The sequence below is a fragment of the Bos javanicus genome, chromosome 14 (assembly GCF_032452875.1).
Source record: "Bos javanicus breed banteng chromosome 14, ARS-OSU_banteng_1.0, whole genome shotgun sequence".
In the NCBI taxonomy this organism is placed as follows: domain Eukaryota; kingdom Metazoa; phylum Chordata; class Mammalia; order Artiodactyla; family Bovidae; genus Bos; species Bos javanicus.
Genome location: NC_083881.1, coordinates 32,629,956 through 32,643,401, shown reverse-complemented (window position 1 = coordinate 32,643,401; position 13,446 = coordinate 32,629,956). Strand labels below are relative to the sequence as shown.

The 13,446-nt window shown below is 39.9% G+C and overlaps 1 protein-coding gene across 2 annotated transcripts in view; it reads right to left on the bottom strand.

Annotated features, from left to right (window-relative positions):
* Positions 1 to 13,446, bottom strand: part of C14H8orf34 (chromosome 14 C8orf34 homolog) — a 364,940-nt gene that overhangs the window by 256,371 nt on the left and 95,123 nt on the right. For both annotated transcript variants that reach the window (XM_061438931.1, XM_061438930.1), the window contains exon 5: positions 6,915 to 6,943. In XM_061438931.1, the coding sequence (XP_061294915.1) occupies positions 6,915 to 6,943 (29 nt within the window). The remainder of the gene's footprint in view (positions 1 to 6,914; positions 6,944 to 13,446) is intronic.

Sequence of the window (13,446 nt, the reverse complement as noted above, 5' to 3'; positions counted from 1 at the left end):
ATATGATTTCAAAATACTAGAGCCTAGCTGCCGCACAGTATTACTTTTTCAGCACAGCTCAGATTCTGAGTAGAGGGAAAAAAAAGGAAAATAAAGCAGAAGATACAGATTTGAATGACAAAATAGTCTGTTCATTCTAGTCTTAGGAAGTTGGACTTAACCTGTTAAATAGCAGGGAGTCACTGAAATTTTTTTTAGCAGGATTCCCTAGGTAGGGTTCCCTAAAAGCAGATAATAAGCAAGTGACTTACTGATGGGGGTCTCTTAAGTGAAGCTTGTAACACAGTGAAAGAAGCAGAAGTTGGGAAGAAGCTAAGCAAAGATAAGCATTCAGCTCATCCAGCTAAAGTCTATTCTCAGGCTGATCCCACAGGAAGCTCTGTCATGTAAATGAAAACTCAGAGCCTCATTTTGGTTAGTCATTGGTGACGCCAATCCAAGCATCTCTGGGCAGGATGGCCCCCTATGAGTTGAAACAATTCTCTGGAGGAGGGTGAGTCCACAAACATTCAACTTTCACAGGAGTTGAAGAATGGTCATACTGCCCTACTAAAGGGTAACTGAGAAGGCATCAGCCAAGTGTACTCTATGGCATTTTGAAGGGCGAATTAGAATGGTAGGAGCCTAAAGAATAAGATAAAGATATGAAAGGTATCTTTCATATAGATAAAGAAGGCTGAGCACCGAAGAATTGATTTCAAACTGTGGTGCTAGAGAAGACTCTTGAGAATCCCTTGGACAGCAAGGAGATCAAATCAGTCAACCCTAAAGGAAATCAATCCTGAATATTCACTGGAAGGACTGATGCTGAAGCTGAAGCTCCAACACTTTGGCCACCTGATGCGAAGAGCTGACTCACTGGAAAAGACCCTGATGCTGGGAAAGACTGAAGGCAGGAGGAGAAGGGGGCGACAGAGGATGAGATGGTTGGATGGCATCACTGACTTGATGGACACGGGTTTGAGCAAACTCCAGGAGACAGTGAAGGACAGGGAAGCCTGGCGTGCTGCAGTCCATGGAGGCACAAAGAGTCAGACACGATTGAGTGACTGAACAACAACATGAAATCTGAACTTGGAGTGGTGGCCAGGTAAGCAAAATAATGGCTTCCCAAAGACGCCCCATGCTATTCCTCAAAACTGGGAGCATCGTGCATTACATGGCAAAAGGGGCTTTGCATGATTAAGGTTAAAACTGAGATAAAGCTGAAATTATTAAGATTAGCTGGATGGCCCCAGACTAATCACAGGATTCCAGAAAAGTGAACAGCTTTTCCTGGATGCAGTTAGAGAGAGATGAGACATTGCTGGTTTTAAAGATGTAGAAAAGGGATCATGCACCAGGACTGTAGCAGCCTTTAGAAGCTGGAAAAGGCAAGGTAACAGATTTTCCCTAGAACTTCAGGAAACAATAAAGCCCTGTTACACCTGATTTTAGCCCAGAAGACTCATGTTTACCCTTAAACTACAGAATTGTAGGATAATAAATTTGTGTTATTTCAATTTGTTACAACAGCAATAGAAAACCAATACAGTGACTAAAAAAAGAGAAGGGAAAGACTTACAAATAAGACCTTTATTTTTTTAAAGGTCTTACAAATAATATTAGCTTCTGTTTTACTTTCCATTTTAAGTAAAATTAATAACTCTTATTACCTTCATCAGAATTCATAAACTAAATTTAAAAGTCATAGAAAAAATAATTTCATGAAATTATAATTGAGTTAGAATATGATAGTAAAAGATCAGTATTTTATAAAAGTTAAGAAAAATATACCTTACGTGAACCCCCCAAAATTTTAATGGTAGACTGCAAGGAAGAATATGTATTGATTTCTACTACTATATTGAAGAAATAGCTGCTAGCTCAACACATGGTAAGCCTTTTTTTGACTGCTGTTTTATATCGCCTGAGGTGCACTTTTTCTTATTGAGAAAAATGCAGGACTGTGAGCTTCATGGCCAGCAGAGGGCGCCATGAGGCAGGCGCGCGCGCGCGCGCGCGCTCTCTCTCTCTCTCTCTCTCTCTCTCTCTCTCTCTCTCTCTCTCTCTCCCTCTCTTATTCAGGGGTTTTTTTCTAGGCAAACAAAGGATCTTGGCTTTGGTCCTGTAAGCCTGTGTGCCTTCTGTGTGACCTCGTACTCCTAAATATCAGGTGTGAAAGTAAAAGCAATATTTTTGCATTGACATAATTTTTTTCTAAAAGCGTATTTATGATAATTGTTGGCATCTTCCAGAATAAAAATGAAAAATAATAAAATTTCCATGAAGTCTTCAATAACAGGAACATTAGGTAAGTAGTAAAAATGTGCAGTGTTATGCAACTTATTTAAATGGAAACTCTCCCGAGCTAGTGCTTTGAAGAGAGGTGAGAGGAGGGGAGGATGCATCCTGAGGAGGATATTAAATAAGTGTCAAGGCTTCCACAATTTTATCCAGTGAGGCTGAAATCCATTTTCAGTTCAAAGAATAATTAGTATGTTCTTTAGCTCACCAAAGATAGGTTAATGTAGAAAGCAACCAGGCTGCAAGTCAGAGAGTCCAGGGAAAAAAGGGAAGGACAAAGTCCAAGCAAGTATTCAAGCTAATTTAGGGTTCAGGCAGCTACGGCTTTGTAGAACATACTGGAGGGAGCAAATGAACACAGAAATAGTGATAATTATGTCTGTGTACTTAGAATAAAGACAAAAATAAATACAAGATAGAGGTTATTAAATTTCTGCAAATTATAAGCTAAGTCACTGTATAAGATGGAGACCCACTGGGGCAAATAACAGTGATGGACAGAGGAAGCCTAGAAAAGCAGGACAAAGCCAGGAGACCTCATCTATTACTTATTCTACCTGCTATGGTGATCAAACCAGTCAATCCTCAAGGAAATCAGCCCTGAATATTCATTGGAAGGACTGACTGTGAAGCTGAAGCTTCAATACTTTGGCCACCTGATGCAAAGAGCCAACTCACTGAAAAAGTCCCTGATGCTACAAAAGATTGAGGGCAGGAGGAGAAGGGGTCGAGTGATGATAATATGGTTAGATGACATCATCAACTCAATGGACATGAGTATGAGCAAACTCTGGGAGATAGCGAAAGGCAGGGAAGCCTGGTGTGCTGCAGTCCACGGGGTCGCAAGGAGTCGGACATGACTTGGCAACTTGAACGACAACAATGGCATACAGTCAAGACCAAGTTTTGCACAGAATTAGTATAGATTGAAATTTTAATGATTTTAAAATATTATGATGGTTTATCATATGTGAAATAGATCGCCAGTCCAGGTTCGATGCATAAGACAGGGCGCTCAGGGACAGGGCACTGGGCCAACCCTGAGTGATGGATTGGGGAGGGAGGTGGGAGGGGGGTTCAGGATGGGGGACACATGTACACCCATGGCTGATTCATGTCAATGTATGGCAAAAACCACTATAACATTGTAAAGTAATTAGCCTCCAATTAAAATAAATTCATTAATTTAAAAAAAAATTATTGATTTATCAAAGTAAATCCATATTTAAAAGTACATTCACAAATTCATTTATTTAGAGAATCAGAAATATGTTTTTGGTACCAAACTCAAAAGGTATAATCTTACTTGTAACAGGATACTAACTTTATTGCTTTTGTAAATTATAATTATTAACATATAGTCTATTATTGAACTAACACCCCCCAAAAATGTCCTTTTCATTATAGGGGACTGGAATGCAAAAGTAGCAAGTCAAGAAACACCTGGAGTAACAGGCAAATTTGGCTTTGGAATACGGAATGAAGCAGGGCAAAGGCTAATAAGAGTTTTGCCAAGAGAACACACTGGTCATAGCACCCTCTTCCAACAACACAAGAGAAGACTCTACACATGGACATCACCAGATGGTCAACACCAAAATCAGACTGATTATATTCTTTGCAGCCAAAGATAGAGAAGCTCTATACAGTCAGCAAAAACAAGACCGGGAGCTGACTATGACTCAGATCACGAACTCCTTATTGCCAAATTCAGACTTAAATTGAACAAAGTAGGGAAAACCACTAGACCATTCAGGTATGCCATAAATCAAATCCCTTATGATTATACAGTGGAAGTGAGAAATAGATTTAAGGGACTAGATCTGATAGATAGAGTGCCGGATGAACTATGGACAGAGGTTCGTGACATTGTACAGGAGGCAGGGATCAAGACCATCGCCATGGAAAAGAAACGCAAAAAAGCAAACTGGTTGTCTGAGGAGGCCTTACAAATAGCTGTGAAAAGAAGAGAAGTGAAAAGCAAAGGAGAAAAGGAAAGATAAAAGCATCTGAATGCAGAGTTCCAAAGAATAGCAAGGAGAGATAAGAAAGCCTTCCTCAGCGATCAACACAAAGAAATAGAGGAAACCAACACAATGGGAAAGACTAGAGATCGCTTCAAGAAAATTAGAGATACCAAGGGAACATTTCATGCAAAGATGGGCTCGATAAAGGACAGAAATGGTATGGACCTAACAGAAGCAGAAGGATATTAACAAGAGGTGGTAAGAATACACAGAATAACTGTACAAAAAAGAGCTTCACAACCCAGATAAACACAATGGTGTGATCATTTACCTAGAGCTAGACATTCTGGAATGTGAAGTCAAGTGGGCCTTAGAAAGCATCACTACAAACAAAGCTAGTGGAGGTGATGGAATTCCAGTGGAGCTATTTCAGATCCTGAAAGATAATGCTGTGAAAGTGCTGCACTCGATATGTCAACAAATTTGGAAAACTCAGCAGTGGCCACAGGACTGGAAAAGGTCAGTTTTCATTCCAATCCCAAAGAAAGGCAATGCCAAAGGATGCTCAAACTACCACACAATTGCCCTTATCTCACACACTATTAAAGTAATGTTTAAAATTCTCCAAGCCAGGCTTCAGCAATATGTGAACCGTGAACTTCCTGATGTTCAAACTGGTTTTAGAAAAGGCAGAGGAACCAGAGATCAAATTGCAAACATCTACTGGATCATCAAAAAAGCAAGAAAGTTCCAGAAAAACATCTATTTCTGCTTTATTGACTATGCCAAAGCCTTTGACTGTGTGGATCACAATAAACTGTGGAAAATTCTGAAAGAGATGGGAATACCAGACCACCTGACCTGCCTCTTGAGAAACCTATATGCAGGTCTGGAAGCAACAGTTAGAACTGGACATGGAACAACAGATTGGTTCCAAATAGGAAAAGGAGTACGTCAAGGTTGTATATCGTCACCCTGCTTATTTAACTTATATGCAGAATACATCATGAGAAACGCTGGGCTGGAGGAAGCACAAGCTGGAATCAGGATTGCCGGGAGAAATATCAATAACTTCAGATATGCAGATGACACCACCCTTATGGAAGAAAGTGAAGAGGAACTAAAAGGCCTCCTGATAAAAGTGAAAGACGAGAGTGAAAAAGTTGGCTTAAAGCTCAACATTCAGAAAACTAAGATCATGGCATCTGGTCCCATCACTTCATGGCAAATAGATGGGGAAACAGTGGAAACAGTGGCAGACTTTATTTTTCTGGGCTCCAAAATCACTGCAGATGGTGATTGCAGCCATGAAATTCAAAGACGCTTACTCCTTGGAAGGAAAGTTATGACCAACCTAGACAGCATATTAAAAAGCAGAGATATTACTTTGGCAACAAAGGTCCGTCTAGTCAAGGCTATGGGTTTTCCAGTGGTCATGTATGGATGTGAGAGTTGGACTGTGAAGAAAGCTGAGCACCGAAGAATTGATGCTTTGAACTGTGGTACTGGAGAAGACTCTTGAGAGTCCCTTGGACTGCAAGGAGATCCAACCAGTCCATCCTAAAGGAGACCAGTCCTGGGTGTTCACTGGAAGGACTGATGCTGAGGCTGAAACTCCAATACTTTGGCCACCTCATGCAAAGAGTTGACTCATTGGAAAAGACTCTGATGCTGGGAGGGATTGGGGGCAGGAGGAGAAGGGGACGACAGAGGATGAGATGGCTGGATGGCATCACCAACTCGATGGACATGAGTTTTGGTAAACTCCGGTAGTTGGTGATGGACAGAGAGGCCTGGCGTGCTACGATTCATGGGGTCGCCAAGAGTCGGACACAACTGAGCGACTGAACTGAAATGAACTGAACTGAAAGGGGTTCTGAGATTTAAAAAAATGAGAACTTCTATTTCAATGATGCCTAAATGCATAACTTCAAATTAAACCTCCCTCATGAGCAACAACTCATATAAATATGTTCCATAGACAAACTAAACAATCCAAAAGAGAAATCTTGATGCTATATCAACCTGCAAAATTTGCTGTTTCCCCAGGTGTTCCAATTTTGCTAAATGGCACCAAAATTTATCTACTTGCTCATCTCCCACACCTAGGACTCAGCATTGACTGATTTCTTCTACAACTGAACTACTAACAAGTTCCACTGACACTACTGTTAAAATATATTCCTAGTCACATCACTTTTCACCACCTTCACAACTATCACCCCAGTGCAAGGGGTATATTCCCTTGGCATCTTGGAATTATAAAAAAAAAAATCTTAGTAAGGTTTCCGAAAGGTAGTTCTACAAAAGTATGTGACTTGTCATCATCATATGGATACAGGCAGAATCCCAACAGTTTAAATAATATTAGTTTTCATTATTAGTATAGTAATTCAGTGACTACAGTGATTCAGTTTTCTCTAACTAAATTCTAAAACTCTCAACTCAGAAGAATAGGTGATATCATATATTTCATGCAATAACTTTCATAAAAGCATATAACTTTGAAAGTTTGCAAATAACTTTGCAAATAACTTTGAAAGTTAGCATCCAAATAAATTAAATTTAAACACTTTATGTTTCAGAAACTCTTTCATTTAGACATTGGATTAAAATGTAGGTTCTATATTTTAGTCTCACTAGATGGATAGTTCAACGTACCTTATCGAGCTCATCTGAAATTGCAATACCTGGGAATCAAGAGAGACAAAAAAGTTTTAGAAGTAATCCTTAATAACCCATTCTTAAAAACAAAAGTTCTATTTGTAGAATGAATACATTTCCCATTCTATTTTTTTCTTGTTAATGGTACTTCAAAATAATGTGTACTTTCTTTCTACTAATGAAAACAAATTAGGAATTTAAGACAACTATAACAGCTGCTGAAACAATGGAAATGATGCAACAAGAAACAAGCACCATACTGCTTGTTAAATGCAGAACAAACCTGCAAAGACAACTGTAGAGAAATGGTCTTTATGTGCTAATGACAATCAAGTGCAGCTTAGCTTGTTACAACAGTGTTCTTTGTTAAGAACTGATTCAGATTCCTAGAGTAGTAAAAAAACTAAGGCAGAAAGATGTTTGAAGTTCATGTATTTTAATTCCCTTATTTTCCAGATAAGGACACAGACAGGGGAACTTAAAGAATTGTGTTCCATGTTCCCTGAGATCAACAGCTTCTTGGGGCCAATGGATCAAGATTCCTCCTCACAAGCTCCCCTTCTATTCACACACTCTTTAGTCCAATTTTTATCTCTATTATTCTTCCAAAATTGTTCTAAGTTAGTAACATAAAAGTTTTAGCCCTTATTTCTCTGTGATGACAGACTCTGTTAACTCCAGTCTCTTGAAATGCAGCCCTGCATTTTCTATTCTCCTTTGTCTCCTTCACAAAGATCTTCTTCTTTGGGGGGGGTGGGTAGTAAGTCCTTTCCTGAAATGCCAAGGATACTCTTCCCCTTGCCTTGGCCCTGCAAAAAGAGTTTATTCACTCATTTTTTTAGAAAGTTACCAGTTGATCTTAAAAATGTTTTTTCACACCTCAGACTTATGAATCCATTATTCATATAGACAGCAGTAATACTTCACCTACCTAGAGTGTAGCCAAGAACTGGCAAGTAAGTCAAAAGGCCTCACCGGCCTTGTATTATCAAAATGCATGTCACACAGAACCTAAGCCTCACTCAAGAGCTAGTTCCTGCGTCCTCTGACCACTCTCCATTTTAGCAGTTATCAGGAGCTTTTGCAGGGCCAAGGAATTTTACCAGTGGAAAACGAAGATGAAGAAAAAGGTTGCTATGAAGACATGTTAAAGACAAAGAATGATAAAAGAATGATAAAAGCTTCTTGTGAATTCTTTCAAATAATTTTATCAGCATATATAAGTATACATACTAAGGCTTTATGCTGCTCTATGCACATATAAAACCAAATCGGAAGCACACACACTATTTTGTTATCTGTTTTGTGTATAAAACATTTTTATATTAGTAAATATTTTCTACAGTATAATTTTTAAGGAGTATAAAGTAGACCATTAAAATAAACAAATTCTTTTAAAGAGTTTAAAAAAATAAAGTATACCATTGTATGAATGTGTCATGATTTCTTTATCCATTTTTCTTTCTCTAATAAAAGATACTTAATTTCCAACTTTTCCTATTAAAATTCCCATGGCAGTAAACAATGAAACATAGCTTGGACATGGCTACACACAATGAATAAGTTTCCTATCCCTTTTTTTTTACCAACTTATCTGCCACTTCAGACAGTTAGATTTTCTGAAGTACTTTCCATCCTTGATTTTTCTAAAACATTCTATCTCGATTTTCATCTCAACTCTCTGAAAATGCCTTTCCAGTGTTCTCAAGTAGATCACTTTTCTACCTGTATCTTAAAGGTTGATGATGTATGTGCCGGCTGGATGGGTGGGCTCTTTTTCTCTATACACTAATGATTCCCATATCTGTACCATGCAAAGGCTGTTCACCTCACACTCCCACAGAAATGTCTGAAGACTAGATAAATAAATGAACAAAACAACTGCCACGTTATCTGCTTCCGTTTTTACTCAGAGGCTGTTACCCTCTAACTCCTCAGGCTGTTTGTCAGAAAAGACTTTTGCAGGATGTTCATGATTGATGCACTAAAAAAGTTCTGTTGTTGTTGTTCTTTTTTTTTCTCAATTGATTCCGGACGGCTATTATCAGTCACAGAGCATAAAATATCAGCCCTCTGTTCTCCCAACAGCTGGACTTTTTTCCCTGGAAAAGCTCCAGCCAGTGTTTCACCTCAACTGCAAACTGCAGATGAGTGTCTAAATGGACTAAAGATGCCCATCCTATCGCTGCCTCCCTTCAGACAGATTAGACTCAGAAAAGCTTTGGGCTCACTCACTGCTGGCGTAATCCTTTAATAGATTTCTGTCTCGTTCAGTCGGTAAGTCATGTCTGATTCTTTGCGACCCCATGAACTGCAGCATGCCCAGCTTCCCTGCCCTTCACTATCTCCCAGAGTTTGCTCAAACTCATGTCCACTGAGTCAGTGATGCCATCCAACCATCTCATCCTCTGTCACCCCGCCTTCTCCTCCTGCCATCAGCATCAGGGTCTTTTCCAATGAGTCAGCTCTTCCCATCAGGTGGCCAAAGTATTGGAGTTTCAGCTTCAGCATCAGTCCTTCCAGTGAATATTCAGGGTTGATTTATTTTAGGATTGACTGATTTCATCTCCTTGCAATTCAAGGGATGCTCAAACATCTTTTCCAGCACCACAATTTGAAAGCATAAATTCTTACGACTGAGTTATGTGCTAATCACTGTACTACATGCTGCGGAGTCCAAGTCCTGGTTCCCCTGCCTCCACACAGTGCAGAGTCCAGCGATCTCTGAAAGTAGATCACAGCACGTAAGTGTGCACGGGGAAAACAATGGAAGCACAGAAAGAGGGGGACAAAACCCAGTCTCGAGAAAGACAGCAGCAATAAATCATCAAGGGCATTTGAGCTGAGACTGAAGAGAGGAGCAGAAATTAGCCTGGGGCAAGTAGGAGTGAGATGTCAGGGCACAGGCACAGCATAAGCAAATATGAGAAAGGTAAGAATATCATGAGTGCGAAAAATTCCCCTGTTACTGGTGCATAAGTGCGGCCTGATCATGAGTCATGAGAGATGATACCAGACAGGTGACTAAGGGTCAGAGCATGGAGAACCTTCTATGAGTTTTGTTGTTTTTTTTTTTTCCATAAAGAATTTTTTTTGATGTGGACCATATTTAAAGGTTTTATTGAATTTGTTACAACATTGCTTCTGTTTCATGTTTTGGTTTTATGGCCAAGAGACATGTAAGATCTTAGCTCCCCGATCAGGGATTGAATTCTCATCCTCTGCATTAGAAGGTGAAGTCTTAACCACTGGAGCACCAGGGAAGTTCCTATGAGGTTTTAAGGAGCCACTGAATGTCTGCAACAAGTGGTATCAGGTTTTCACGTAGATAGAGCCCACTGACTGCAGTAAGGGCTGTTTGGAGGAACTGAGAAACAAGAGTGTGGACAGGACTGGTTATTCATGCCTCAGACTATTTCCAATTCTCCTGGGCTCACAAACTGGACTACATTCCCCAGCCTCCTTTGCAGTCAGTTGTAGAATGTAGGTGATGTCATTCATGCACCTCCACTTGGAAACATTAGAAACCACCCCTGTAATCCTCTATTGTCTCTGTCTGCTTGCAGGACCCTTGGATCATGTGCTAAAGATGGGAGAATAACAGGGTAGAATAGTCTGTATTCCCATCACACTCTGTTGTTGTTCAGTAGCAAGTTGTGTCCAACTCTTTGCAACCCCATGGACTGCACCATGCCAGGCTTCCCTATCCCTTGCCCTCTCACTGAGTTTGCTCAAGTTCATGTCCATTGAATCTGTGATGCCATCCAACCATCTCATCCTCTGTCGACCCCTTTACCTCCTGCCTTCAATCCTTCCCAGCATCAGGGTCTTTTCCAATAAGTCAGCTGTTTGCATCAGGTGGCCAAAGTATTAACGTTTCAGCTTCTGCTTCAGCATCAGTCCTTCCAAAGAGTATTTAGGGTTGATTTCCTTTAGGATTGACTGGTTTGATCTCCTTGCTTTCCAAGGGACTCTCAAGAGTCTTCTCCAGCACCAGGCACACTCTGTGCAATGACTGAAGACTTACATGGTATTAAGTATAAAAGAGATGTTGGCCATGAGACTCCCCTAACACAAAGTTATGGCAAGCCCTTCAGCCACAGGCTCAATTCAGGTAAGGACTACACTTGGTTTTTTCCTGTCATGGAACAGGAATGAAATGAAATAAAAATGCAATATGTAAATGGATAAACCAATGGTCTGATCAGTGATGTTCAGTGTGAATTACAGGGTACTAGTAGGAGCAGAGAAGAGAGTCACACCCAAGAGAGACTGCGGGCGTGCTAAGTCGATTCAGTTGTATCCAACTATGTGCGACCCTGTAGACTGTAGCCTGCCAAGCTCCTCTGTCCACAGGATTTTTCAGGCAAGAATACTGGAATGGGTTGCTATTTCCTTCTCCAGGGCATCTTCCCGACCCAGGGATTGAACCCACGTCTCTTATGTCTCCTGCACTTATGAACCTGCATGGCAGGCAGGTTCTTTACCACTAGCGCCATCTGGGATGCCCCCCAAGAGAGCGGGGAAATCTCAAGACTTGGGAATTAATTATTAAACAATCAGGGAGAGGGACTTCCCTGGTGGTCCAATGGTTAAGAATCTGCCCAAAAATGCAGGGGACATGAATTCAATCCCTGGTCCAGGAAGATCCCACATGTCGCAGAGCAATAAGCCCCTGAGCAGCAAATACTGAGCCCACGTGCCTACAGGCTGTGCTCTGCAACACTGAGAAGTCCACTTGCAGCAAAGAAGAGCAGGCCCCGCTCGCCAAAACTCAAGAAAGCCCGTGCATAGCAACAAAGACCCAGTGCAGCCAAAAATAAACAAATAATAAACATTTTAAAAACACTCTGCCTTCTAACGCATGGGGTGTGGGTTAGATCCCTGGTCAAAGAGTTAAGATCCTTACATGCCTCATGGCCAAAAAAACAAAACATAAAATAGAAGCAATACTGTAACTAACTCAAAGACTTTAAAAATTGTTCACATCAAAAAATTAAAAAAAAAAAAATAAAGATTAGGGAGAAAGATGAGTCCAGTTTGGCTGAACCAGGAGGTAGGTGTCACTGGCTAAGATAAAGCAAACAAAGAAAAGTAATGGTAAAGGAAGTATGATCTACTTAGATAAACTGAGTTTGACATGGCAGTGGGATACCACCACCTTGTATAAAATCATAAACAGTCTGGATGGGAAATACACTCATTTGAGTTAGCTGTATAGGGGTGATAATGAAATCTGTGAGGGAGGAGAAGGCTAGACACAGAACATTTGAAAGAACAGAAGCAGAGGATGAAAAACATCTATAGCAGCAGGAAAGAAAGAGGCATATGAGAATGAAACCTATAAGAAATGATGGGTAGGGCATCCAAAGACCATCAAATGAGGGCCAGGTCCCAGAAACTAAAACATCAAGGGTTTGAAAACAGACAGAGTCATCAGTGGTGTTAAAACGACCAAAGCAATTTTTGAAAATGAGAAAGAGTGTCCACTGAGTTTGACAATTTGGATTCAATTGGTGGTGACCATAGTGAGAAAAGTCTGAGTGGAATGACAGGTCCGATAATATATCTATACTGAGGAGTGAGAGGAACCTGAGCAGGCGGAGAAGATGCGCATTAACCATTCTTTTTGAAAACTTGGATGAAAGAAGAAGAAGGAATTCTGACGCTGTCTGAGGGAACTCAACCTCAAGAGGAGGTTGTCTGTGTTTGTTTTAACGTCAGTTAGAGCTGTGGTGTTCATCATGGGAGCTACTCATTAGATGGCTAACGAACATTTGAAATGTGGCTCATCCATGCTGAGGGGTGCTGTAGAATAAAATTCATAACAGACTTTTGAAGACTCAGTATGAAAGAAAAACAATATAAAACACTGCAATAATAATTTTTAGATGGAATATACATTAAATGATAATAATTTAGATATGATAATAATATACAATATTATACAATATACAATAATATAACAATTGTATATTGTATATAATTGTTATATATTGTATACAACAATATACAATTGTATATTGTATAACAATTGTATATTGTATAACAATTGTATATTGTATATAATATACAATAATATTTGTATTATACAATTGTATATTGTATAACAATTGTATATTGTATAACAATTGTATGTTGTATATAACAATATACAATAATATACAATAAATTATAATAATAATAGTAAGTTAATATTGCAGAGAAGGTGATGGCACCCAACTCCAGTACTCTTGCCTGGAAAATCCCATGGACGGAGGAGCCTGGTGGGCTGCAGTCCATGGGATTGCTAAGAGTCGGACATGACTGAGTGACTTCACTTTCACTGTTCACTTTCATGCACTGGAGAAGGAAATGGCAACCCAGTCCAGTGTTCTTGCCTGGAGAATCCCAGGGACGGCAGAGCCTGGTGGGCTGCCGTCTATAGGGTTGCACAGAGTCAGACACGACTGAAGTGATTTAGCAGCAGCAGCAGGTTAATATTGCATTAAAATTAATTTTACAGGTTTCTCTTTTGCTTTTTTGTAAT